The sequence below is a fragment of the Melanostigma gelatinosum genome, assembly GCF_949748355.1.
Source record: "Melanostigma gelatinosum genome assembly, chromosome: 3".
NCBI classification, from domain to species: domain Eukaryota; kingdom Metazoa; phylum Chordata; class Actinopteri; order Perciformes; family Zoarcidae; genus Melanostigma; species Melanostigma gelatinosum.
This window is the reverse complement of record NC_136636.1, coordinates 1,242,212-1,264,711: the sequence shown is the minus strand read 5'-3', so window position 1 is coordinate 1,264,711 and position 22,500 is coordinate 1,242,212. Positions and strand designations below refer to the sequence as shown.

At 45.9% G+C, this 22,500-nt stretch overlaps 2 protein-coding genes across 2 annotated transcripts in view; one reads left to right on the top strand and one right to left on the bottom strand.

The window, feature by feature from the left end:
- fam83c (family with sequence similarity 83 member C) overlaps positions 1 to 16,759 on the top strand; it is a 17,116-nt gene extending 357 nt beyond the window's left edge. The window contains exons 1-5 of the mRNA XM_079265605.1: positions 1 to 473; positions 10,263 to 10,430; positions 11,823 to 11,947; positions 14,626 to 14,877; positions 15,248 to 16,759. The exon at positions 1 to 473 is cut by the window's left edge and continues 357 nt beyond it. Of these exons, the coding sequence (XP_079121731.1) occupies positions 1 to 473; positions 10,263 to 10,430; positions 11,823 to 11,947; positions 14,626 to 14,877; positions 15,248 to 16,049 (1,820 nt within the window). The 3' untranslated portion in view covers positions 16,050 to 16,759. The remainder of the gene's footprint in view (positions 474 to 10,262; positions 10,431 to 11,822; positions 11,948 to 14,625; positions 14,878 to 15,247) is intronic.
- The window catches only part of LOC306775284 (E3 ubiquitin-protein ligase TRIM39-like), a 193,118-nt gene that overhangs the window by 104,629 nt on the left and 65,989 nt on the right, over positions 1 to 22,500 (bottom strand). The gene's annotated exons all lie outside the window — the stretch shown is intronic.

Sequence of the window (22,500 nt, the reverse complement as noted above, 5' to 3'; positions counted from 1 at the left end):
CCGGCAGGAAGCCGCTGGGCAAGCTGGCGTCCCGGCTGGAGGAGGTGAAGAACCCGTGGAGGCAGGTGTCCACGCTGGAGCTGAGCCACAACGAGGCGGCCCGCCTGGCCACGGACGCGCTGCTGCAGCACGGGGAGACGGAGTACCGCCGCGTGCTGACCGAGGAGCGGGAGCTCAGCTTTCTGTCCGCGCAGGAGGTGCGCTACATCACCGAGCAAGCCGCCAAGACCTGCGCCTCCGAGAGCAACGACGGCGCCGGTCCCAACGACCGGGACTTCGGAGACGCCGTGTCCGACCTCACCTCCGGGACTTACTTCCCGATGATGTCCGACGACGAGCCGCCGATGCTGGAGCTCGGCTGGCCGGACTCCCCGGTGAGGTACGGACCGTCGGAGACGCAGATCTACTTCCAGAGGGACAAGTCCCACAACGTGAAGGACCTCATCAGGTCCCTGATCAACACCGCCAAAAAGGTCTGCGTCAGCATTTATACACATTAACCCATGAGCAACAGGTCACTTCGGTCAACATGTAACAAGCATCCAGTTATTTGAGTTTTATATTTGCGTGTCATCATCATGTTGTTCATAAACGAGATGGTTCCTTGAATCTGACTTTATGGTCAGAAGCGATGAAACCCTCGTCCAGTTGAGCATCACGCACGTGATGTTCATGAGACCTGAATCAGCTGATCTGTAGAATCCAGTGAAGCAGGAGGTCTGTGGGTCACCTGCTTCCAGTGACCTCATGTCATCAACATCACCTTCAACAAGTTAAGATCTCACGTCTGAGTATTCTGTATTTACCAGAACGTGACCTCCATGACCTCCATGACCTCCATGACGGCTTTCAAGAGTCTCAGGAGGTCGTTCATCCCGTGAGACCGATTAAAGTCTCCTCCGTGTTTCTCTGTGCAACATGCGACACCGCGACTAGTTTGGAGACAATCGTGGTCCAACATGTAACTTACGCACGTGATGTGTAAACGTGAAGCCTTGATTCATTGAGCAGCTTTTTATTCGATCATCTGCTGATCAAACAGTTCAACGACAGCGAGCTGATCGAAGCTCCGAGGGGAATGAAGGACAGACACTGTGTGACATGAAAACAAGAGAAGAAGAGACGGGTTGTGTGGAGACATCTTGTGTCAGTCAAACTTTGAAATGAAAATATTTGCACAGTCAGTTGAGAGATTTTATGTTTTCATGTTTGTCGGGAAACGACACGACGGCGTCTCGACAAACAACCCGCCAGAGATCCGTGCGCTTCCTCCCGTCGGGCTGCGTCGGGTTGTGCTGCGCGTCGGGTTGTGCTGCGCGTCGGCTTCTCTGGGCTTCGACCTGCGTGCGTTGATTTCCGCTTGTTAAGCTGCTGAGTCGGCGTCCTGCCTGCTGTCATGTCTGATCAGCTCCGAGGCATCGCTCGCTTATCAGCTGACCTCGGTTCACAGATTTGGAAAGATCTGACTCTCTAACCGCCGCCGTGACGGATAATGAGGACGTGGACACATGTAGACCCCCCCCCCCCCCCCCCCCCCCCCATCTGTAGCAGCAACACAAAATACTGCTGCATGTTGTGTGTTTGGTGGTTTGCGTCTCTTTGTAATTGTTTCGTTTTCTTTGTAGTTGTTTGTGTCTCTTTGTAGAAGTTGTGCATCTTATTGTGAGTTTGTGTCTCTTTGTGGAAGTTGTGCATCTTGTTGTGAGTTTGTGTCTCTTTGTAGAAGTTGTGCATCTTGTTGTGAGTTTGTGTCTCTTTGTAGAAGTTGTGCATCTTGTTGTGAGTTTGTGTCTCTGTAGAAGTTGTGCATCTTGTTGTGAGTTTGTGTCTCTTTGTGGAAGTTGTGCATCTTATTGTGAGTTTGTGTCTCTTTGTAGAAGTTGTGCATCTTGTTGTGAGTTTGTGTCTCTTTGTAGAAGTTGTGCATCTTGTTGTGAGTTTGTGTCTCTGTAGAAGTTGTGCATCTTGTTGTGAGTTTGTGTCTCTTTGTGGAAGTTGTGCATCTTATTGTGAGTTTGCGTCTCTTTGTAGAAGTTGTGCATCTTGTTGTGAGTTTGTGTCTCTTTGTAGAAGTTGTGCATCTTGTTGTGAGTTTGTGTCTCTGTAGAAGTTGTGCATCTTGTTGTGAGTTTGTGTCTCTTTGTAGAAGTTGTGCATCTTATTGTGAGTTTGTGTCTCTTTGTGGAAGTTGTGCATCTTATTGTGAGTTTGTGTCTCTTTGTGGAAGTTGTGCATCTTGTTGTGAGTTTGTGTCTCTTTGTAGAAGTTGTGCATCTTGTTGTGAGTTTGTGTCTCTTTGTAGAAGTTGTGCATCTTGTTGTGAGTTTGTGTCTCTTTGTGGAAGTTGTGCATCTTGTTGTGAGTTTGTGTCTCTTTGTAGAAGTTGTGCATCTTGTTGTGAGTTTGTGTCTCTTTGTGGAAGTTGTGCATCTTGTTGTGAGTTTGTGTCTCTTTGTGGAAGTTGTGCATCTTGTTGTGAGTTTGTGTCTCTTTGTGGAAGTTGTGCATCTTGTTGTGAGTTTGTGTCTCTTTGTAGAAGTTGTGCATCTTATTGTGAGTTTGCGTCTCTTTGTAGAAGTTGTGCATCTTGTTGTGAGTTTGTGTCTCTTTGTGGAAGTTGTGCATCTTGTTGTGAGTTTGTGTCTCTTTGTAGAAGTTGTGCATCTTGTTGTGAGTTTGTGTCTCTTTGTAGAAGTTGTGCATCTTATTGTGAGTTTGTGTCTCTTTGTAGAAGTTGTGCATCTTATTGTGAGTTTGTGTCTCTTTGTATAAGTTGTGCATCTTATTGTGAGTTTGTGTCTCTTTGTGGAAGTTGTGCATCTTGTTGTGAGTTTGTGTCTCTTTGTAGAAGTTGTGCATCTTGTTGTGAGTTTGTGTCTCTTTGTAGAAGTTGTGCATCTTATTGTGAGTTTGTGTCTCTTTGTGGAAGTTGTGCATCTTATTGTGAGTTTGTGTCTCTTTGTAGAAGTTGTGCATCTTATTGTGAGTTTGTGTCTCTTTGTATAAGTTGTGCATCTTATTGTGAGTTTGTGTCTCTTTGTAGAAGTTGTGCATCTTATTGTGAGTTTGTGTCTCTTTGTGGAAGTTGTGCATCTTATTGTGAGTTTGTGTCTCTTTGTGGAAGTTGTGCATCTTGTTGTGAGTTTGTGTCTCTTTGTGGAAGTTGTGCATCTTGTTGTGAGTTTGTGTCTCTTTGTGGAAGTTGTGCATCTTATTGTGAGTTTGTGTCTCTTTGTAGAAGTTGTGCATCTTATTGTGAGTTTGTGTCTCTTTGTGGAAGTTGTGCATCTTGTTGTGAGTTTGCGTCTCTTTGTGGAAGTTGTGCATCTTGTTGTGAGTTTGTGTCTCTTTGTAGAAGTTGTGCATCTTATTGTGAGTTTGTGTCTCTTTGTAGAAGTTGTGCATCTTATTGTGAGTTTGTGTCTCTTTGTGGAAGTTGTGCATCTTATTGTGAGTTTGTGTCTCTTTGTGGAAGTTGTGCATCTTATTGTGAGTTTGTGTCTCTTTGTAGAAGTTGTGCATCTTATTGTGAGTTTGTGTCTCTTTGTAGAAGTTGTGCATCTTATTGTGAGTTTGTGTCTCTTTGTAGAAGTTGTGCATCTTGTTGTGAGTTTGTGTCTCTTTGTGGAAGTTGTGCATCTTATTGTGAGTTTGTGTCTCTTTGTGGAAGTTGTGCATCTTGTTGTGAGTTTGCGTCTCTTTGTGGAAGTTGTGCATCTTATTGTGAGTTTGTGTCTCTTTGTGGAAGTTGTGCATCTTGTTGTGAGTTTGTGTCTCTTTGTGGAAGTTGTGCATCTTGTTGTGAGTTTGTGTCTCTTTGTGGAAGTTGTGCATCTTATTGTGAGTTTGCGTCTCTTTGTAGAAGTTGTGCATCTTATTGTGAGTTTGTGTCTCTTTGTAGAAGTTGTGCATCTTGTTGTTAGTTTGTGTCTCTTTGTAGAAGTTGTGCATCTTATTGTGAGTTTGCGTCTCTTTGTAGAAGTTGTGCATCTTATTGTGAGTTTGCGTCTCTTTGTAGAAGTTGTGCATCTTATTGTGAGTTTGTGTCTCTTTGTAGAAGTTGTGCATCTTATTGTGAGTTTGTGTCTCTTTGTAGAAGTTGTGCATCTTATTGTGAGTTTGCGTCTCTTTGTAGAAGTTGTGCATCTTATTGTGAGTTTGTGTCTCTTTGTGGAAGTTGTGCATCTTGTTGTGAGTTTGTGTCTCTTTGTAGAAGTTGTGCATCTTGTTGTGAGTTTGTGTCTCTTTGTGGAAGTTGTGCATCTTATTGTGAGTTTGTGTCTCTTTGTGGAAGTTGTGCATCTTGTTGTGAGTTTGTCTCTTTGTAGAAGTTGTGCATCTTGTTGTGAGTTTGCGTCTCTTTGTAGAAGTTGTGCATCTTATTGTGAGTTTGTGTCTCTTTGTAGAAGTTGTGCATCTTATTGTGAGTTTGCGTCTCTTTGTAGAAGTTGTGCATCTTGTTGTGAGTTTGTGTCTCTTTGTAGAAGTTGTGCATCTTATTGTGAGTTTGTGTCTCTTTGTAGAAGTTGTGCATCTTATTGTGAGTTTGTGTCTCTTTGTAGAAGTTGTGCATCTTATTGTGAGTTTGCGTCTCTTTGTAGAAGTTGTGCATCTTATTGTGAGTTTGCGTCTCTTTGTAGAAGTTGTGCATCTTATTGTGAGTTTGTGTCTCTTTGTAGAAGTTGTGCATCTTATTGTGAGTTTGTGTCTCTTTGTAGAAGTTGTGCATCTTATTGTGAGTTTGTGTCTCTTTGTAGAAGTTGTGCATCTTATTGTGAGTTTGTGTCTCTTTGTAGAAGTTGTGCATCTTATTGTGAGTTTGTGTCTCTTTGTAGAAGTTGTGCATCTTATTGTGAGTTTGTGTCTCTTTGTAGAAGTTGTGCATCTTATTGTGAGTTTGCGTCTCTTTGTGGAAGTTGTGCATCTTGTTGTGAGTTTGTGTCTCTTTGTAGAAGTTGTGCATCTTATTGTGAGTTTGCGTCTCTTTGTAGAAGTTGTGCATCTTGTTGTGAGTTTGTGTCTCTTTGTAGAAGTTGTGCATCTTGTTGTGAGTTTGTGTCTCTTTGTAGAAGTTGTGCATCTTATTGTGAGTTTGCGTCTCTTTGTGGAAGTTGTGCATCTTGTTGTGAGTTTGTGTCTCTTTGTAGAAGTTGTGCATCTTATTGTGAGTTTGCGTCTCTTTGTGGAAGTTGTGCATCTTATTGTGAGTTTGTGTCTCTTTGTAGAAGTTGTGCATCTTGTTGTGAGTTTGTGTCTCTTTGTAGAAGTTGTGCATCTTATTGTGAGTTTGCGTCTCTTTGTAGAAGTTGTGCATCTTGTTGTGAGTTTGTGTCTCTTTGTAGAAGTTGTGCATCTTGTTGTGAGTTTGTGTCTCTTTGTAGAAGTTGTGCATTTTGTTGTGAGTTTGTGTCTCTTTGTAGAAGTTGTGCATCTTGTTGTGAGTTTGTGTCTCTTTGTGGAAGTTGTGCATCTTATTGTGAGTTTGTGTCTCTTTGTAGAAGTTGTGCATCTTATTGTGAGTTTGTGTCTCTTTGTAGAAGTTGTGCATCTTATTGTGAGTTTGCGTCTCTTCGTGGTAGTTTGCGTCACTTGCTCATCGTTTTGTGTCTCTGTCGTCACTTTGCATCTTATTGTGGTCGTGTGTGTCTCGTTGGCATGGTTTAGTTTCTTTGTTGATCTTTTGTGTCTCTGTAGTAGTTTTGAGCATCTTTCTGTCTTCCTGTTGTGTGTTTTTGTGGTCGTTCTTCCTTTCTTTCCCCTGGGCGCCGGCACTCTGGCTGCTCTAAATTAAAATGATTTTGTTGACGAATGAACAACCGCTGCATCACGACTTGACTGAGACTTATGAGTTTAATACGTGTTGCCGTTATCTCGTGGTCACTAAACTGACCACAGAACAGATGAATAAGCAACACGCTGCGCTGGAGTCAGCTGCACACGGACGCTTCCTTCTTCTCGACCTGTTTTAGAAATGCATCATGTGTGATGATGCTAATAAAAGACTTTTAAACCGGTCTGATCGCTGCAGGAAACATGCTGAGAGCCGTCGAGAGGCTGCCGGCTCGCAGCATGGCAGCAACATTCAGCTCTTTCTCACACGTTTGTGCAGAGTCGGCAGGTTTATGGTCACCAGTCAGTGGATGCAGCTGATCAACATGAACAGCTGTTCGCTGCTCTGATCTCAAGTTCACTTCGTTCCTCTTTCTAGACCAGAACAATGACGGAGCTCTGGCTTCTTGTAATGTGAGTGCAGTCAAGGAGACGTATCTCTTCTCTGCAAATCATTTTGTTGCTCTCACAATGTGCAGGACTGAGACAACAAGAGTGTTTTACGCACACGATATTCACCCATGTGTGTTGAAGTAGTTTGTATTTCCTTGCTACACCAGCTGATCTGCAGCTCAAGCTGTTGTTCACGTTCGGTACGTTGCTCGTCTTGAACAGGAGTCATCGTGAGCGTGCGTTACTCATTCACACGCTCGTGTGCATAACGCCAGCAGGCATCAGGACGTCTGTACATGCAGTCAAATGCCTTCTGTGTGTGTTCATGTTGCACAACACCTGCTGTATGCCGGCTCCCTTCACTCCTTTTAAAGCACGTAAAAGAGTGTATTTGTAAAGTGAGACGTTCACTGTTTATGTTAGATATATCTAAGAACATAGATATATATATTATAAATAGATATATTATATCCAGAACAGAAGCTCCGGTTCCCTTCAGGGGCGGAAAACAAGCTGTTTGTTTAAAGTGTACCAGTTTCTTTTCAGTCGTTTGGATTACGTAACACAGCAGGTTCTGCTTCATTAAAGTGTGCACGCTTTGCATGATGCGAACTTCTGAGAGACGTGAGCCGCTCAAGAGAAAACCTTTCTGTCGGAACCCCCGGAACCGGCTCGACGAGTTCTTTACAAACATGTTGACGCTATAATTATCTTTGAGTCATAAATCATTGGAAACATAAATATGTATACATACATATATATTTATGTGTGCATATGTATACATAATATCAGTTGTTTTAATTATGTCTCCTCTCTGAGTCGATTTGTGTCTCTTTGTTTGCTTTGCGTCTTCCTTTGGTAGTCGTTGTGTCTCTTTGTAGTCGTGTCTCTTTGTAGTCGTGTCTCTTTGTAGTCGTCTTGTCTCTTTGTAGTCGTCTTGTCTCTTTGTAGTCGTCGTGTCTCTTTGTAGTCGTCTTGTCTCTTTGTAGTCGTCTTGTCTCGTTGTAGTCGTCGTGTCTCGTTGTAGTCGTCGTGTCTCGTTGTAGTCGTCTTGTCTCGTTGTAGTCGTCGTGTCTCTTTGTAGTCGTCTTGTCTCGTTGTAGTCGTCGTGTCTCTTTGTAGTCGTCGTGTCTCGTTGTAGTCGTCTTGTCTCTTTGTAGTCGTCGTGTCTCTTTGTAGTCGTCGTGTCTCTTTGTAGTCGTCGTGTCTCGTTGTAGTCGTCTTGTCTCGTTGTAGTCGTCTTGTCTCTTTGTAGTCGTCGTGTCTCTTTGTAGTCGTCGTGTCTCTTTGTAGTCGTCGTGTCTCGTTGTAGTCGTCTTGTCTCTTTGTAGTCGTCGTGTCTCTTTGTAGTCGTCGTGTCTCGTTGTAGTCGTCTTGTCTCGTTGTAGTCGTCTTGTCTCGTTGTAGTCGTCGTGTCTCTTTGTCGTCGTCGTGTCTCGTTGTAGTCGTCGTGTCTCGTTGTAGTCGTCTTGTCTCGTTGTAGTCGTCTTGTCTCTTTGTAGTCGTCGTGTCTCTTTGTAGTCGTCGTGTCTCTTTGTAGTCGTCGTGTCTCTTTGTAGTCGTCGTGTCTCTTTGTAGTCGTGTCTCTTTGTAGTCGTCGTGTCTCGTTGTAGTCGTCTTGTCTCGTTGTAGTCGTCTTGTCTCTTTGTAGTCGTCGTGTCTCTTTGTAGTCGTCGTGTCTCTTTGTAGTCGTCGTGTCTCGTTGTAGTCGTCTCTTTGTAGTCGTCGTGTCTCGTAGTCGTCGTGTCTCTTTGTAGTCGTCTTGTCTCGTTGTAGTCGTCGTGTCTCGTAGTCGTCTTGTCTCTTTGTAGTCGTCTTGTCTCGTTGTAGTCGTCGTGTCTTTGTAGTCGTCTTGTCTCTTTGTAGTCATCGTGTCTCTTTGTAGTCGTCTTGTCTCGTTGTAGTCGTCGTGTCTTTGTAGTCGTCTTGTCTCTTTGTAGTCGTCGTGTCTCTTTGTAGTCGTCTTGTCTCTTTGTAGTCGTCGTGTCTCGTTGTAGTCGTCTTGTCTCTTTGTAGTCGTCTTGTCTCTTTGTAGTCGTCTTGTCTCTTTGTAGTCGTCTTGTCTCGTTGTATTCGTATTGTCTCTTTGTAGTCGTCGTGTCTCATTGTAGTCGTCTTGTCTCTTTGTAGTCGTCGTGTCTTTGTAGTCGTCTTGTCTCTTTGTAGTCTTGTCTCGTTGTAGTCGTCGTGTCTCGTAGTCGTCGTGTCTCTTTGTAGTCGTCTTGTCTCGTTGTAGTCGTCGTGTCTCGTAGTCGTCTTGTCTCTTTGTAGTCGTCGTGTCTCTTTGTAGTCGTCGTGTCTCTTTGTAGTCGTCGTGTCTCGTTGTAGTCGTCGTGTCTCTTTGTAGTCTTGTCTCTTTGTAGTCGTCGTGTCTTTGTAGTCGTCTTGTCTCTTTGTAGTCGTCGTGTCTCTTTGTAGTCGTCTTGTCTCTTTGTAGTCGTCGTGTCTCGTTGTAGTCGTCTTGTCTCTTTGTAGTCGTCTTGTCTCTTTGTAGTCGTCTTGTCTCTTTGTAGTCGTCTTGTCTCGTTGTATTCGTATTGTCTCTTTGTAGTCGTCGTGTCTCATTGTAGTCGTCTTGTCTCTTTGTAGTCGTTGTGTCTTTGTAGTCGTCTTGTCTCTTTGTAGTCTTGTCTCGTTGTAGTCGTCGTGTCTCGTAGTCGTCGTGTCTCTTTGTAGTCGTCTTGTCTCGTTGTAGTCGTCGTGTCTCGTAGTCGTCTTGTCTCTTTGTAGTCGTCGTGTCTCTTTGTAGTCGTCGTGTCTCTTTGTAGTCGTCGTGTCTCGTAGTCGTCTTGTCTCTTTGTAGTCGTCGTGTCTCGTTGTAGTCGTCGTGTCTCTTTGTAGTCGTCGTGTCTCTTTGTAGTCGTCGTGTCTCATAGTCGTCGTGTCTCTTTGTAGTCGTCTTGTCTCGTTGTAGTCGTCGTGTCTCGTAGTCGTCTTGTCTCTTTGTAGTCGTCGTGTCTCTTTGTAGTCGTCTTGTCTCGTTGTAGTCGTCGTGTCTCGTAGTCGTCTTGTCTCTTTGTAGTCGTCGTGTCTCGTTGTAGTCGTCTTGTCTCGTTGTAGTCGTCGTGTCTCTTTGTAGTCGTCGTGTCTCGTTGTAGTCGTCGTGTCTCTTTGTAGTCTTGTCTCTTTGTAGTCTTGTCTCTTTGTAGTCGTCGTGTCTCTTTGTAGTCGTCTTGTCTCTTTGTAGTCGTCGTGTCTCTTTGTAGTCGTCGTGTCTCTTTGTAGTCTTGTCTCTTTGTAGTCGTCTTGTCTCGTTGTAGTCGTCGTGTCTCGTTGTAGTCGTCGTGTCTCGTTGTAGTCGTTGTGTCTCTTTGTAGTCTTGTCTCTTTGTATTCGTTTTGTCTCTTTGTTGTAAGAATGGCGTCTCCACCGGAGCACCCACTGCCACCAAACTGCTATATCGCCGGTTCCATTCCAGCCGGGGATTGAACAGTGAAAATTGAATATACGTGGTCAACAGCTTAATCGTGCTTCCTTTCAGGACAACGTCGTTGAACTCGTGAGACTATAAACTGACCACAGGTCAGAGTGCTGCTGGTATGAACGTGTCCTCTGTAGCTGGATTCTTATTGCATCATAATATTACTCCAGTCAGGTTATTGTTATTATTCATCTTTGTGTTGGAGCGTGATCACCATGAGGGAGAAGGCCGTCCCCTCTCGTGAACCTTCAGCGTGTCTGGACCACCGCGTCCTCTACAGAATAAACACAACGTGTCCACTGAGCTCATTCCTCACACGGGGATTCAACATGAAGCGACGCATATCACCAGAGCAAGATTGATCTCATTCAGGATTAATCAGCAGATTGTTTTTGGTTCATTGTTTAGTCTGTAAAATGCTCAAAACATATCAATTTGTCCGTCACAATCTCCACGAGCTCACGTTCTCCTCAAGAAGTGTTCAGTCGGCAGTGAGACGCCCAGGTCTGTCTGGAGGGTGAGACACGGTGTCTCAGTGAGACGGCCCGTCTGAATAACCGTGAAATAGAAAGTATGAACATGAAGGCCTGTACGTCTGTCGCGTGTCCCGCTGCTGCAGGTGATCGCACTGGTGATGGACGTGTTCACGGACGTGGACCTGCTGTGTGATCTGATGGAGGCGTCCAACAAGCGCAAAGTCCCCGTCTACATCCTGCTGGACGAGAAGAACCTGGACTGCTTCACAGACATGTGCTCCGCCCTCGACATCCAGAGCTCACACATGAGTGTAAGTACCGAGTGTTGCTTCTATCGGTCCATCAGTCCTCGTGCACAGACCCGCTCTCAGTCTAGTCCTGATCCTCTATGTGAACCAGTCTCAGTCTAGTCCTGATCCTCTATATCAACCAGTCTCAGTGTAGACCTGATCCTCTATATCAACCAGACTCAGTCTAGTCCTGATCCTCTATGTGAACCAGTCTCAGTCTAGTCCTGATCCTCTATGAACCAGACTCAGTCTAGTCCTGATCCTCTATATCAACCAGTCTCAGTCTAGTCCTGATCCTCTATATCAACCAGTCTCAGTCTAGTCCTGATCCTCTATATCAACCAGTCTCAGTCTAGTCCTGATCCTCTATATCAACCAGTCTCAGTCTAGTCCTGATCCTCTATGAACCAGTCTCAGTGTAGTCCTGATCCACTATCAGACCTCCATCAGTACAGAGACCATCAGAGAGAAGATGGTCTGTTTCTATAGAGTTGTTCTTGATGCTCGTCATCGGAGCCACCGGGTCGGATTCTGGTGAAACCAGATGAACTCATGCAGGTTCACCAGAACCTCCTTCAGCTCAGACTCCAGCAGAGACCGGTCCACCGTGGACAGACCCAGATCCTCCAGCAGAGACCGGTCCACCAGGACTGGTGCTTCTGCAGCCTGATTTGGTGTGACTGCGTCTGTAGTTTGTTCACTGCTTCTACTTAAAGATGAATGGAGTTCTGCAGAGCGCCTCCTGTCTGTTCCAGTCGAGTCTTTTGCAAACCTCAGCAGCATCTCTGTCTCTACGCTCCGCTTCTAGAAGTCACTCTGGAGCGTTCGAGGCTGCAGAGCTTAGCATGTAGCAGGACGCCTCACTGAGAAGTGTCCTCTTGTTTGCCGGCTCCATCATTCAGCGTCATTTCAACCGGTTGGTGAACTGTGTCAACCGTTTTCTTCAGAGTGATCCTGCGGAGCCTCTTCTCCGTTGTCCTCCGTTGTCCTCGTGGCTGAGGAGCGCAGACTCCACCTCGTTGTGTTTCTGTGGCATTCTAGACGTCGGAGTCTCCTCGAACACATCGCCGTCTGCTCACACGGAAGCGATGTTCTCGGCAGGATGACACGTTAACGTGATGAATCGTGTGTCGCTGCATGTTGATTTTTATTTGTGCACAGAAATGAACTTCAGCCAAATGCGGGCTGGAGGACGAGATGGAGATGCAAACAGCAGCATGTGTGCATCAGAAGGAGCTTTGTGTGAATGAAAACGTGAACTCTGTTGGAGTGGAAGACAAACATGAATTACTTAAATTACTCCAAAAACCTGTTATGCACGGAGTTCATTCCTGACTTTATGGTAAAGTGTGAATCAGAGTTACGAGAAGGTAAAGACGTCTGTCAGACAGTAAGTTGTGTGTCTGTGTGCAGAACATGCGGATTCGCAGCACGTGTGGCGACACTTACTGCACCAAGAGCGGCAAGAAGTTCACCGGTCAGGTCCTGGAGAAGTTCATGATCATTGACTGTGAAGAGGTCATCGCCGGGTCATACAGGTGAGCAGCACGCACACACACACACACACACACACACACACACACACACACACACAAGCTAACGGTCATAACAGTCAATGGAAGAGATTCTCCTCCTCGCTGGTCTGGATTCAGGAGCTTCTTCGAGTGCCGCTGTAGTTAACAGACAGCTGGCATCCAAGATGGCTGCTCCTCAGAAATATTCACATTCACACATTCTTTGTACCATCAGTCACCTGATGCAGGCGTGTCAGCGTAATCCGCTCTGTGCACCGCTGCCTCTTTTATTCTGTCAAATGTCATTTTCTGTCCAGTCAGCTGGTTTTCCTGATCGGTTCTCTTGACGGCGTGTCTCAGATGTGGCGGCTGCAGCGGCGTGTTTGTAGCTCGTAGTCTGGCTTCATGTGTTGGGTAGTCGGGCTGCGGCTGACGGGCATCAAAAACCGGCTGGCGTTGGAATGAAGGGCGAGGTCCAAATGTTTCCTCATCACCTGAGCGCCGCCCTTCATTCCTCTGATATTAAAACCCATTCATGCACTCTGATACCCGGAGAGTGTTCACTCCCGTTTGTTTGAGAAGCAAATAAAAAGTGTAATGCATTTGTCAACTATAACTCTTCCTCCACCCATAAGTGAGGTAATAATGATGATTATGACGATAATCTTTATAGATATAAAGTGCTACTACACACGAGGCAGCGATTTAATATCGACAAAATATTAAATCAGCAGTTTTTATGATGAAAGGATCTGAGAATCTTTGTGCCGTGCGTTTTTCTCTGGAGTTCACGTGAACGTGAGACGTGTCGTTATTCTACAGCCACGTCACCATGACGACTTCAAGCAGTTGGCCTTTGAACCTCGACACAGGAGATATGACGGGTATCGTTGTCATGACTCCCGTGTTGAAGGGAAATAGATTTGATTATCAGACGTTATTTGTATTGCAGGCCGGAGAGACGACTTCTCTTCCTGATGAGAACACGCGTCGTGTTTTACGGTTAACTGGAGGCGTGCTCGGATCAGTCACTGCTCACAACATACCAGGACTTTAGCTGCAGCTGAACATGTGAGCAGTGAGTGATTCATTCTGACCACAGAGGGAAGTTGTCCTGCAGGTTCAGGCTGCTGTGAAACAAACACTCAGTGTCTCAGTGGAAGCGGCTGACTGTCCTCAACAGCGTTGAAAGTCAGAAACAGATGTTTTACTTCTGTTTGCACTGAATGTGGTCGATTATTACGAGACTTTCATCGTTCATGTCCGTCTTCTGTTCCATGTGTCTCAGGGCTGCTGGGTAATGTGTTGCATTCACGAGCAGTCAGACGTTTGCGTGATGATGCCTCTGAGCCGTGACGGGCAGTGTTCCTGCAGCTCTTCATGTTCATGTTCACCTGTCGCTGGCTGATAGGCTGAGTCACCGCGGTGACTCATCGTCGTACAGGAAACTGTTAACGCTGATCAGCAGGTTCATCAGCTGGAGGTAGACAGATGATCTCCACGACCGCTGAAGTCTCATCTTGTTTCATAATTTCTAGTTTACACTATTCCTACCCAGCAAACAGAGAGCATGTCTGGATTCTTGGATTTTGGCCGTCGCCATCTTGTTTTTTTTTTGCAATCAGTGAACAGGAAGTGACCATATCTGGACTGAGGAGTGACGTAGAGACGCCGTATACGTCTGTCAATCAGCGTGTAGCCCCGCCCTAAAGCATCCCCTGCTTTATGGTCTGTGTGACTCTAAATGGACCATAATGTACTAAATGAACATCATGCTGTATTGAAGAAGACTTGAAACTAGAGATTGAGACATAAACTCATGTTTACAATGTTTACTGAGGGAATAAATCAAGAGAGAAGTAGAGTCATTTTCTATAGACTTCTATACAACCAGAGGAGTCGCCCCCTGGTGGACACTAGAGAGAATGCAGCTTTAACACGTGAAGCTTTGGCTTCTCTTTAAAGAACCGGAGGTTGACGTCTGGTTACACGCAGTGTTGTGTGTCTGATGCACATTCTCGTTGGCTAGGATGGGGTCATCTCGTCACCTTTTGGGAAAAACTAGACAGATGGATGGATGGACAGATAGATGGATTGATGGATGGACGGATGGATGGACGGATGGATGGATGGATGGACGGATAGATGGATTGATGGATGGACGGATGGATGGATGGACAGATAGATGGATGGACAGATGGATGGATGGATGGATGGATGGACAGATGGATGGATTGATGGATGGATGGATGGACAGATAGATGGACGGACAGATAGATAACCGTAAAAGTTGATTCCTTACCTCGTCTTTGCCGTAACCCCAAGATTAAACCTATAGCAGACCTCACGCGATGATCATTGAACTGCTGCACGGCTGCAACCGCGACCAGACTTCCCTCCAGATTTACAAATGACTTATACCTCAAACTCTCAGGTTGACGTCATAATGTTTTACTGGAAAACATGTACAACTACATATATACATGTAACATCAACAGCATATTGGACTCCAGAGTCGGTGTATGGTTTGTCCGCTCTGGAACATGGCGGACTCCGTGGAGAGGACTCTCTGTAGATGTGACTCATTGTGAGCTCAGGAACACATTCCTGTGAATAGATCCCCCAAAACACAGTTTCTCTCAAATATCCCAGGTCGCCTCCGCTGCAGCTCACTGGTCTCTCATCTTGTGTCTCCTCTCCAGTTTCACCTGGCTGTCGGCTCAGGTGCACAGCAACATGATGATGCATTTCTCAGGTCGCATCACCGACAGCTTCGACAGGGAGTTCCGCTGTCTGTACGCCGACTCTCAGATCATCGACTGCTTCTTTAACCCCGAGGACGAGGGGATGCCCTACTACCAGCCCTTCCAAGCCATGATGACCCCCGGCGCCATGGGGCTCGGGGGGCTCGGGGGGCTCGGCCCGGTCACGGGGCTGGATTTACTCTCTGACAGGTACCAAGCTGGAGGCACCGCCTCATCAAATATCTACTTATTTTCATACATTTCCAGAACAGACATTTGAACATTGAATCAAGCCACTTTTAAAATGATTGTTTCATTTTGTCGACATATTGGACTCAAAGGTTTTTCCTGAGGGAACTTATGACATCTCTTTGTTTCACGCCATCAATCACTTTTGTTTTAAGACTAAAGTCAGGTTCCAGAAGTAATTGTTATTTTATGTGCTGTAGTTTTTTGGAGTTTGTTCTCTGAAGAAACAGTTTCTTTCTGTATTTTGCTCGTACTTCTACGGTGTGAAATGCAGACGGAATCGTCAAAGAGTATTTGGTGGACTGATCTTGACTTCCCCTCCCTCCTCCAGCAGGCAGAGGGACCACCGGGTGTGCTCCGAAAACTCCAGCAGCCAATCGAGTAACAGCGTGTCCAGCGTGAAGGCTGCACCCGGGATGAACTCCAACACCGTCTACAAAGTCACGCAAAGTCACGACAAGAAGGAGTCCAACAGCAACCCCCACCTGAGCCCCGAGAGGAGAGGCTCAGGACCGCCGCCGCCGCCTCAGAGCCACGTCACAGCGGCACCACGAGGCTCCGCTAACGGAGGAACCAACCACAGCCCGGCGATGGACCGAGGGCCGCCGCCCTACGGTCAGCCGATGGGCAGCGAGTGGAACAAGTCGAAGCCGACGGACGCCATGTGGTCCAATATCGGCGCCACCTCCTCCAAGTTCCAGGGGTCGGGGTTGTACGACCACAAACCGAGCCTGTTCCACGGGCCCGTCGCCGGCACCCCCAACTCAATCCTCAACCCCAAGACCCAGACGCCCTCCCCGGTCGCCCACAGGCAGAGGTCTCCCTCCAACCAGCTCCTCAACAAACTCTCGGACCTCTTCCTGCCCCCCTCCAAAGACCCCTACAACTACCGGAGGTCACCGTCCCCTCACGGCACCGCGCCCTGGGGGGGGCCGGACCTCTCCAAATCGGAGCCGGAGAGCCAGCAGAGCCCGCCGCCGCCGCCGCCGCCGCTCTCCCCGACCGTGCTGATGAACCGGCAGGACGAGAAACGAATGACGCTGGGCCACAGCAAGCTGGACCTGGTGAACCAGTACAACCAGGCCAAGTCCAAGCAGGTGTACAGCCGCTTTGAGCTGAAGACCTCGAATTAAACCGGGAGTTCAGACTCTGTTGAAGTCTGAACTCCGTCTTCCAAACTCTTCATTCCTCCTGTTTCCTGTCACCTTCTGTCCTGAAGAAGTCCTTTGTCGTCGTCGTCTTCGTCTTCAGGTGTCCTCTGTGAGTCTTGAGACCATGTTGCCTCTTCTGTCGCGTGAGGAGCCGGTAGAGCAGCAGGGATGTGACTCTTTGTGGTGTCGAAGTTTACTCACACGGGAAAAGATTTAGGAATTGATCTCTGAAAATCACCCGTCACTTCATTCTTTAAAGGAGTGCTGCCTGAGTCACCGTGTTGTGGCCAAAAGGTTTGAATGAACCCGTGTCCTACAAACACACGGCACATTTTAGAAAGCAGAAAATCATGCTGAAGATGTAGAGATTAGTTTTCCCTCAACACAAATATTAAAAACGATGGACGACACTAGAAAGGTTTTTCATTGGAGCCGTCTCTATAATATACTCCAGGAGCTCAATGAGAATCCTCAAGTCAAACTGAACTTTAAATTATTACCTAAAAACTATTTTGTAAAGAAATATTAACAAAGATGTTGCTGCAGTTGTTTTTTCCATAAACCCGTTTTTGGAGCGAATGTGAATTCAGACCCTCGGCCTCCGGCCTCTGGGCGAGAGCTGCTCGGAGACGTAGCGATGCTTCAGACGTCTGTCCCTTTAAACACTGCTGTCCACATCTGTCCCTTTAAGCACTGCTGTCCACATCTGTCCCTTTAAGCACTGCTGTCCACATCTGTCCCTTTAAACACTGCTGTCCACATCTGTCCCTTTAAGCACTGCTGTCCACATCTGTCCCTTTAAGCACTGCTGTCCACATCTGTCCCTTTAAACACTGCTGTCCACATCTGTCCCTTTAAGCACTGCTGTCCACATCTGTCCCTTTAAACACTGCTGTCCACATCTGTCCCTTTAAACACTGCTGTCCACATCTGTCCCTTTAAACACTGCTGTCCACATCTGTCCCTTTAAACACTGCTGTCCACATCTGTCCCTTTAAACACTGCTGTCCACATCTGTCCCTTTAAGCACTGCTGTCCACGTCTGTCCCTTTAAACACTGCTGTCCACGTCTGTCCCTTTAAACACTGCTGTCCACGTCTGTCCCTTTAAACACTGCTGTCCACGTCTGTCCCTTTAAACACTGCTGTCCACGTCTGTCCCTTTAAACACTGCTGTCCACGTCTGTCCCTTTAAACACTGCTGTCCACGTCTGTCCCTTTAAACACTGCTGTCCACGTCTGTCCCTTTAAACACTGCTGTCCACGTCTGTCCCTTTAAACACTGCTGTCCACGTCTGTCCCTTTAAACACTGCTGTCCACGTCTGTCCCTTTAAACACTGCTGTCCACGTCTGTCCCTTTAAACACTGCTGTCCACATCTGTCCCTTTAAACACTGTTGTCCACATCTGTCCCTTTAAACACTGTTGTCCACATCTGTCCCTTTAAACACTGCTGTCCACATCTGTCCCTTTAAACACTGCTGTCCACGTCTGTCCCTTTAAACACTGCTGTCCACGTCTGTCCCTTTAAACACTGCTGTCCACGTCTGTCCCTTTAAACACTGTTGTCCACGTCTGTCCCTTTAAACACTGCTGTCCACGTCTGTCCCTTTAAACACTGCTGTCCACGTCTGTCCCTTTAAACACTGCTGTCCACGTCTGTCCCTTTAAACACTGCTGTCCACGTCTGTCCCTTTAAACACTGCTGTCCACGTCTGTCCCTTTAAACACTGCTGTCCACGTCTGTCCCTTTAAACACTGCTGTCCACATCTGTCCCTTTAAACACTGTTGTCCACATCTGTCCCTTTAAACACTGCTGTCCACATCTGTCCCTTTAAACACTGCTGTCCACGTCTGTCCCTTTAAACACTGCTGTCCACGTCTGTCCCTTTAAACACTGCTGTCCACGTCTGTCCCTTTAAACACTGCTGTCCACATCTGTCCCTTTAAGCACTGCTGTCCACATCTGTCCCTTTAAACACTGTTGTCCACATCTGTCCCTTTAAACACTGCTGTCCACATCTGTCCCTGTAAACACTGCTGTTCGTGTGTTTGGCTCAGAAAGTGAAAGCTCGGACAGCTTGAAGGTTAGCGTGCTAACATTAGCAGTGATCCCTTGTTGCCTTTTCTTTGTGACATTAAGCACCTGCTGTTGATTTGTACCTGTTGTGCTCGTGCATGTTACCTAATTAAAACATGCAAATACATCACAGGATCACTGATGCGCTGTTTGCTTGGCGGCGCAGTTAAAGGTGCGTTTCACCCTTTTGGTGCTTTGATTCGGTTTCTTTTTGTCTCGTTTTTTGCAGGTTTAGGTGTCGCAAAAGTCGCGCAATCCTTTTGTGAATTGGCTCCTCAGTGTTGTGTTCATCCCACATTATAGAAAGGAACTCGTGACGGTTTTACTTTCATGGATCCAGATCATGGTTTTCTTAAGAGAGATGGACACAGCGACGCCTCGCTGCTGGTGTCAGTGGCCGCTCTCGGTACTGCAGCAACACAGAAAAGTCCCCTTAAGCCATGTTCTGTAGAACAGGACACCTCAAAATGTTAAAAAAAAGGTAAATTATTATCTTTTGTATGATGAAGTTTAAATCCAATAATATTTGGTTTATTTTTCTAGAACCTTGAAAAGTAGTTTTTATGTGCGTCCAGTGAGCGTAGCGTCAGCGGGACGCAGCGCTGTTGCTCAGCTTTGATTATTCCTGTAACACACGAGTGTGTAACTCCTGCCTTGATCATCCTGCCTTATGTGTTACAATCACCTGACAGACAAACATCACATCTCCAGTGAGTAAGTGTTCATAAAGACACCGACATGTCACCACGGGGAACAGTTGGATACCGTCTTCCTTCTGCTGCAATTCTGGGAAATGAGGCGTGAATGTAGAAGCTGAAAAGCTTTAAAGGTTTTGAGACGGTGCAGGAACAGCAGCAGCAGATCGAATAAACCATTCTGAGAAGATGCTGTTTGTCATATATGGTGAAAGAATGTTTTATTTTACAGCATTCTGTCGTTCCCTGAAAATCTTTCTTGTTGACGATTTCTTTCCTCATATTGTACATTTTTTACGGGTGTTTTTGTCAGATATGTAGATTTGTAAATAGAATTACAACACGTGAGATACAGTTAACACTCATTGTATTACGTGAGTTTTCCTTCGGTTGTGTCTGCTGCAGTAGTTCTACGGCGCTGAACCTTCATCTGTTGTCACAGAAGCACAATGATCGACACGCATCAGTTATTTGAAGGTGTTCTCGTGTTCTGTGTGTTTTCTTTACTGTTCATCTCATTGGATGTTTTTTTATGTTCAATCTGCCGGACAGTTTGATTCATGTCTGGTGTTTGTCTGACTAATGTACCGGTGTACATAATACATGAAGCGACTGTCGGGCATCTGGGTTATTGTTGAAGAAACACTTCTTAAACGCTTTTGATAAATGTTGTTTTTATTTTTACGACGTGTTATTTTACTGGAGAATGTGAACTTTCTGTTTAAAAGTTGGTCTTAATTTGTAAGATGAACACTTGAGGATTTAATAAATCAAAGTTTGAAGTTAACAGCTGTTATGTGGATTCTTGTCTCCGTCCGGCGGGAAAACAAAGTGAAAACAGAAACCAGCTCGTGTGCGAGACGCTGCAGGAGTTTGTGGAGCTGGAACGCGCTGAAGCTTACGGGTAATGACCAAATACCTGCAGAACCAATGACATTCATCTACTTCGCCTCTACTTCGCGTTAAATGCTAATTAGCTAATGTTAGCATGCTAACACACTAAGATTCCTGCTCAACATCAGCGCTGTCCTTGTTAGCATGTTAGCATGCTGTTAACAGGATCACAGCTGCTTGCGTGGCTGCAGACTCGTAGTGTTTCTGAAGTCTATCGTATTATTTCTAGAACTGCGTCTTCATCTTGGAGCGTGCACACGCTTCATGTTTTGCGAGAGTGGGACATCAGAAATATGGGGTTTTAAATTCACACCATAATATAAGATGTTGAAGTGTTACATTTCTGACATACAGCCTACAATTTGTAGGACTTTTTTATTGTAATTTATAGTGATAAATAAAAGTGAATCAGCAGACTGACTCTCTGTAATCGGCACTCAAAACTCCAAATTTGGGAAACGCAATCACACAACAGCTCAGTGATCTGAATCAGTTGATGTTTTTAAATTCATAAAGCACCTCCTGAAAGAACTACTCGTCTTTATTAAATGAAATAGTGATGCAAACACCATCTTTCCAGCAGGTCAGTGGATCGAGGATGTTTGGACCCGTGTGTCTTCACCACTAAGAACCACTTTTCCCCGCTGAGCCGCTGTAGGCCGACAGTATGTTTTCCTGTCAGGAAATCCGGCCGGAGTCTGGGTCACAGGCCACAGCATGAACAATGGCAGACCTGTGAACAATGGAGCATCCAAGAGACTGAGAACAGTCTCAGAAGACGGGACAATGACGTCACCACACGCCAGAAGTCCAGCATTCATCCACTCACATCCTGTCTGTTTGAAGGTAACGCAAGTTTATTAGTGCAGCACATTTCAACAACAAGGTAATTCAAAGTGCGTCACATGAAACCATTAAAAGCATAAAGGCAAAAGAAAAGGAGCATTAAGTAGCTACTGAGGGACGATGAGGACCGTCATAGCCTCCATCACCACAGCACACGTGTGGAAAATGTACTATTTGAAAAACAAGACGTTTACATTGTGAAATCATACAAAGCTCACTGAGACTGAGGGCTGTGCAAAGAGAGACGGAACCGCTCTGAAGAAACAAACATCTGAGCTGAACGTATTACAGGTGGAAGAGATGTTGTTGCACTAGAGTGCTCCTAATCTGCCCTTTGTATATGCTGAGCTTCCTGCAGGAACACTTTGGGAAACATCTGTGTTTTATGCACGGGTAGCGTAGAAGGTTCCTGAATTGATGTTTAAACAACGAGATCCTTTCTCAGTGGACTGCAGCATTGTTAGGAACACTAAACTTCATGCAACTCTCTTCATCAAAGCAGATTTTAAAAAAGACATTCAGCTCTTCCACCGATGGTCTATGACAGTTCTTGACACTGTTGAGTGAATAGTGACACACACAGCACTCAGAGCTTCACTCTCCGCGTGTCTGTCGGGCAGACGAGGAAACACGAGCTTCCTGCTCGTGTTTCACACTCGACCGCTGCTGCTGCTTCTGTGACCATCGGCTAGAGAGAGTGAGGAACTCCACAAAGGAATCCCTGCAGCCGGTTCCCCGTCGCTCTAAGAGAGTAACCATGACGACGGAAGATTTGTCTAAAACACAAACGATGTCACTCAATGAGGAAAGTCAACGCGTCACTTATTACCTCAACGTTACTTTCTCCAATTCACACCAATCCGTAGCGGCTTCGAAAATACTTCCGATATAAATTGTATCTTGATTATGTTGTCAGCATGATATTTACATTATGTGGCCACTCTATTAGCTACACCTGTACATTCCAATGCCATGTTCCAACCATTACATTTAGCATTATTCGGCCTATAATGTCACTTGTCTCCCTGAGGTCATGCTTAGGGATGGTGTTGTCATGGACTGCGTTACAGTCAGAGGTGCTTCACATGTTCTGCCCCTTTACTATGTAGATCGGGTGGACAGCTGTGTTGCTGCGGCCGCTTGCGAGTGATAAGTCGTTACGCAGTCGAACAGGCAATCAAAGTTACCAGAGAAAGTGTGAGTCGCCGCAGCCACAACTGGCTGCCCCAAAATGATGTTCAATTTCACGCAGCAGAATCAGATGCCTGTGTACACGATGCTATCGGCTCCTTGTGAACATTACACAGCGTCCTACTTGGATGCAGCAGCAGCATTTCCTGCACGAGGTTCTGATTGTTGTGCATCTCGATGTAATCTTCAGGACGCAGCGTTCTTCCTCTCAGAGCTATTTTCTGCTGAGCGTGTTCATACAGTATCAGACCTTGAGTGTGTTTGTGATCGTTGTTGTGTGTGTGTGTGTGTGTGTGTGTACAGCAGGAAGCCTGGTGTATTGTCCTCTCAGCATTCTGGTTTAAATGTTCTCTGATGCTCGCAGTTGATCACAGTTCTCTTCTTTCCACAGAACACAGAAAAATATAACTTAACGATTGCAACATTGCACAATACTTAAAGTAATGATTGTTGTGCAGCAGAGACTAAACACGTAACATCAGACGTAAAATGACCACAGGATTATAATTATAATTTATATTAAATTATTCAGAGCTACTTTCATGTTGTGTTGGTTCTGTCGCCCCCTGTGGACTAAAGCTGTAGTGTCTCTGAGCACCAGACTCTCTTCATGCTGCGTTCACACCGGTCGCGTTGATTTTTTGACGCACTGTAAAATCGCGTCCAACGCGCCGCCGGTCGTGTTCACACCAAACGCCGCAAAATCTCGTAGCGCCGGAGAGGGGGC